Raw genomic sequence first — 2,398 nt, 5'->3', positions numbered from 1 at the left:
CGGGCATCCCGTCCCCACCGAAACCTACCTGTGCCCGCTGCTCGTCTGCAGCCACGTGTCGTCCACGGGCGGGGGAACTGGCGTGGAGACGGTGCTGCTGCTGATATCCCCGATGATGTTCAAGGCCTCTTTCAGGGCATGGTACATGCGCAGCATGTCGTCCCTCCTCTGCGCCTGGTCGGCCGACTCCTCCATCAGGCTGTTCTGGTCGGCAGAGGAGTACAGGTAGGCCAGCAGCTCCGAGTGGATGAAATCCTTGGTCTAAAGAGAAACAGCGGGTGAAGGTCAGCCCCGAGATACGAAACCCAGTGGGTTGGTGGATGCAGGAGTAGGAGCTGGAGGACCCGACGCCACGGAGGCAGCAGGGGCACCCAGACACCTCTCCCGGCTCCGGAAGGCGCGTGGAGCCCCGGCGACTCGGGACTCGCAGGACGGTTCAGCGTCCCCGGTTTGCTAGAACCAGGCGGGAGCAAACGCCAAGAATCAAAGCGCCTTCTCAGCAAAGCCGCTGCCAAGCAGCTCAAGCAGAAAGGCATAAAAATTAAGAACCGAAAGATCATCAAATCACATTGTTCGGTTCTAGCTCGGCGACGAGCGCGGCGCAGCCCATCCGACCCCTAACGCCGCGGGGGGGCCCAGGACTCCTCCCCGGCGTGTGCTGCCCGGAGAACCCCGAAATCCCCGGCCCCAGAAGCTCCCTTCCCGCCCGAGGTTCCCCTCCGCCCCCGAGCGCAGCCACTCACATTGTTTATCATGAGGTGCATTATCGTCTTTGGCATGAGGTCCCGGATGGACTTGTTGATGATGCCGACGTAGGAGTCGACAAGGTTGCGGATGGTTTCCACCTGGCGCTCCAGCTGAGGGTCCATGGAGAAGGTGTTCTCCTGGGCGCCGTCCTCGTTCTCAGTCTGCTCAGGGAAAGCAGGGCACAAGTTACTGTCGGGATCCGACAGACCCGGAAAGAAACCCCTCTGCTCCACGCTTATTCCCTGTCCCTTCCACCTATTTCCATCCTACGCGGATGCTTTTCGAAACAAGAGTTTATTTCGTAGCCCGGAAGGAAGGGCTAGATCCATCAGCCGGGCATAGAGTTACAGAGTTCGTCCTCTTCTGCGATACCACGGCATTTTCCAGGGTATCCGAGAACCTACTGTGACACACCGGGACCCAAGCCAAGAGCTCCCAAGTCTGAAGGCTCCTCTGGCAGCCTCTCCCCGGGCTGGTCTCAGACAGCACCCCTCGGCCAGCCTGCTCCGGGAGGGCTCGGACAAGTCAGAGGGAGTGTTTACTTGGTCTTTCTCTGGGTAAACTCCCGCTCGGAGGAAGGAGGCCTTCCAGCTGTCCACGTCTTCTTGGGAGTCGCAGGCCAGCTCAATCTGACGGAGGTCTTTGTACACGTTCCTAGGGGAGAAGGAGCAGAGCCGGGGGTGAGGACCACGGAGGGGTCGGGGACGGGAGGCCCGGCAGAGCACTGGCGAGGCCTCCAGCACCACGAGCCCTCAACACCAGGGAGCCCGAGGAAGCCTGAAATCCCTCCAGAACGTGTATATAAATATTGGCAGCTGCTGCTTCCTCTGGAGAAATCCTCCCCCACCAGACCACAGATGCTCCTGCCTCGGAGCACGACACCAAACGGACGGGGAAGCCAGACGCACGGCCTGGGTTTGGACCAGCAACGACCGAGGGAAGGGCAAAATCATCAGCCCCTCAACCACGGAGGGCGTTCGGCAGCGTTTTGAGCCTGGTGCGATACCCAGAGAGCGAAGGGATTTCGGGAGGTACCCGGACACCACTGCCCCTGCTCTCAGCCCTTACCTTTGCTCTGTGTTGAAGATGGCAAAGACGTGCTTGTTAGACATAAATCCCTTCTCCACGTCCCTGATTTTCAAATTATCCAAAGGCAACATGTATTTCTTCTCCTTCTCCTGGAAGAGGGGACAAGAGGAAGGGAGGGATGAGAGCGAGCGAGCACAGCGGCGCTTTGCTAACGCTAATTAGACATCCCGAGCAGAAGGAAAACCCAGCCCCTAGAAACACAGCGGGGATCAGAGCTCCTGCGACCGAGGGGCAGCGACTTCCCCAAGCTCACGCCAGAGAAGGGCCCACCAAGACACGCTTTTCGGCTCGGCCCGCGGCATGCGGCCCCCTGACCGAAGCCAAGAGCTTTACCTGGGAGGGAGCAATCTGCCTCCCCAGGAGCCTTCCCCCCGAAGCAGCAGCGCTCCGGATTGCGGCTCCGGCGCAAGAATGGACCGTGACTCCCTTTCGGTGCTGCTCTGGCTACCTGGCTTCCCTTGCCTTTCCAAGGACGCATCCGGCAGCGCCAAAGCCACCACCGGAGAAAGGGATTTGGTCCCTCCAGGTCTGGGGGCAGCCCCAGGACGCTGCCTGACGGCAG

General features: G+C 60.5%; 1 protein-coding gene across 1 annotated transcript in view; it reads right to left on the bottom strand.

The window, feature by feature from the left end:
* Positions 1–28: 28 nt before the first annotated feature.
* DNM2 (dynamin 2) overlaps positions 29–2,398 on the bottom strand; it is a gene marked incomplete at its 3' end in the record, with an annotated part of 27,781 nt that continues 25,411 nt past the window's right edge. Inside the window, exons 17-20 of the mRNA XM_009321554.1 lie at positions 1,816–1,925; positions 1,290–1,401; positions 744–908; positions 29–261 (exon numbers count right to left, since the gene is read on the bottom strand). Of these exons, the coding sequence (XP_009319829.1) occupies positions 29–261; positions 744–908; positions 1,290–1,401; positions 1,816–1,925 (620 nt within the window). The remainder of the gene's footprint in view (positions 262–743; positions 909–1,289; positions 1,402–1,815; positions 1,926–2,398) is intronic.

The sequence above is a fragment of the Pygoscelis adeliae genome, unplaced genomic scaffold, assembly GCF_000699105.1.
Source record: "Pygoscelis adeliae isolate BGI_AS28 unplaced genomic scaffold, ASM69910v1 Scaffold1123, whole genome shotgun sequence".
In the NCBI taxonomy this organism is placed as follows: Eukaryota; Metazoa; Chordata; class Aves; order Sphenisciformes; family Spheniscidae; genus Pygoscelis; species Pygoscelis adeliae.
This window is presented reverse-complemented; position numbering and strand designations above follow the sequence as displayed.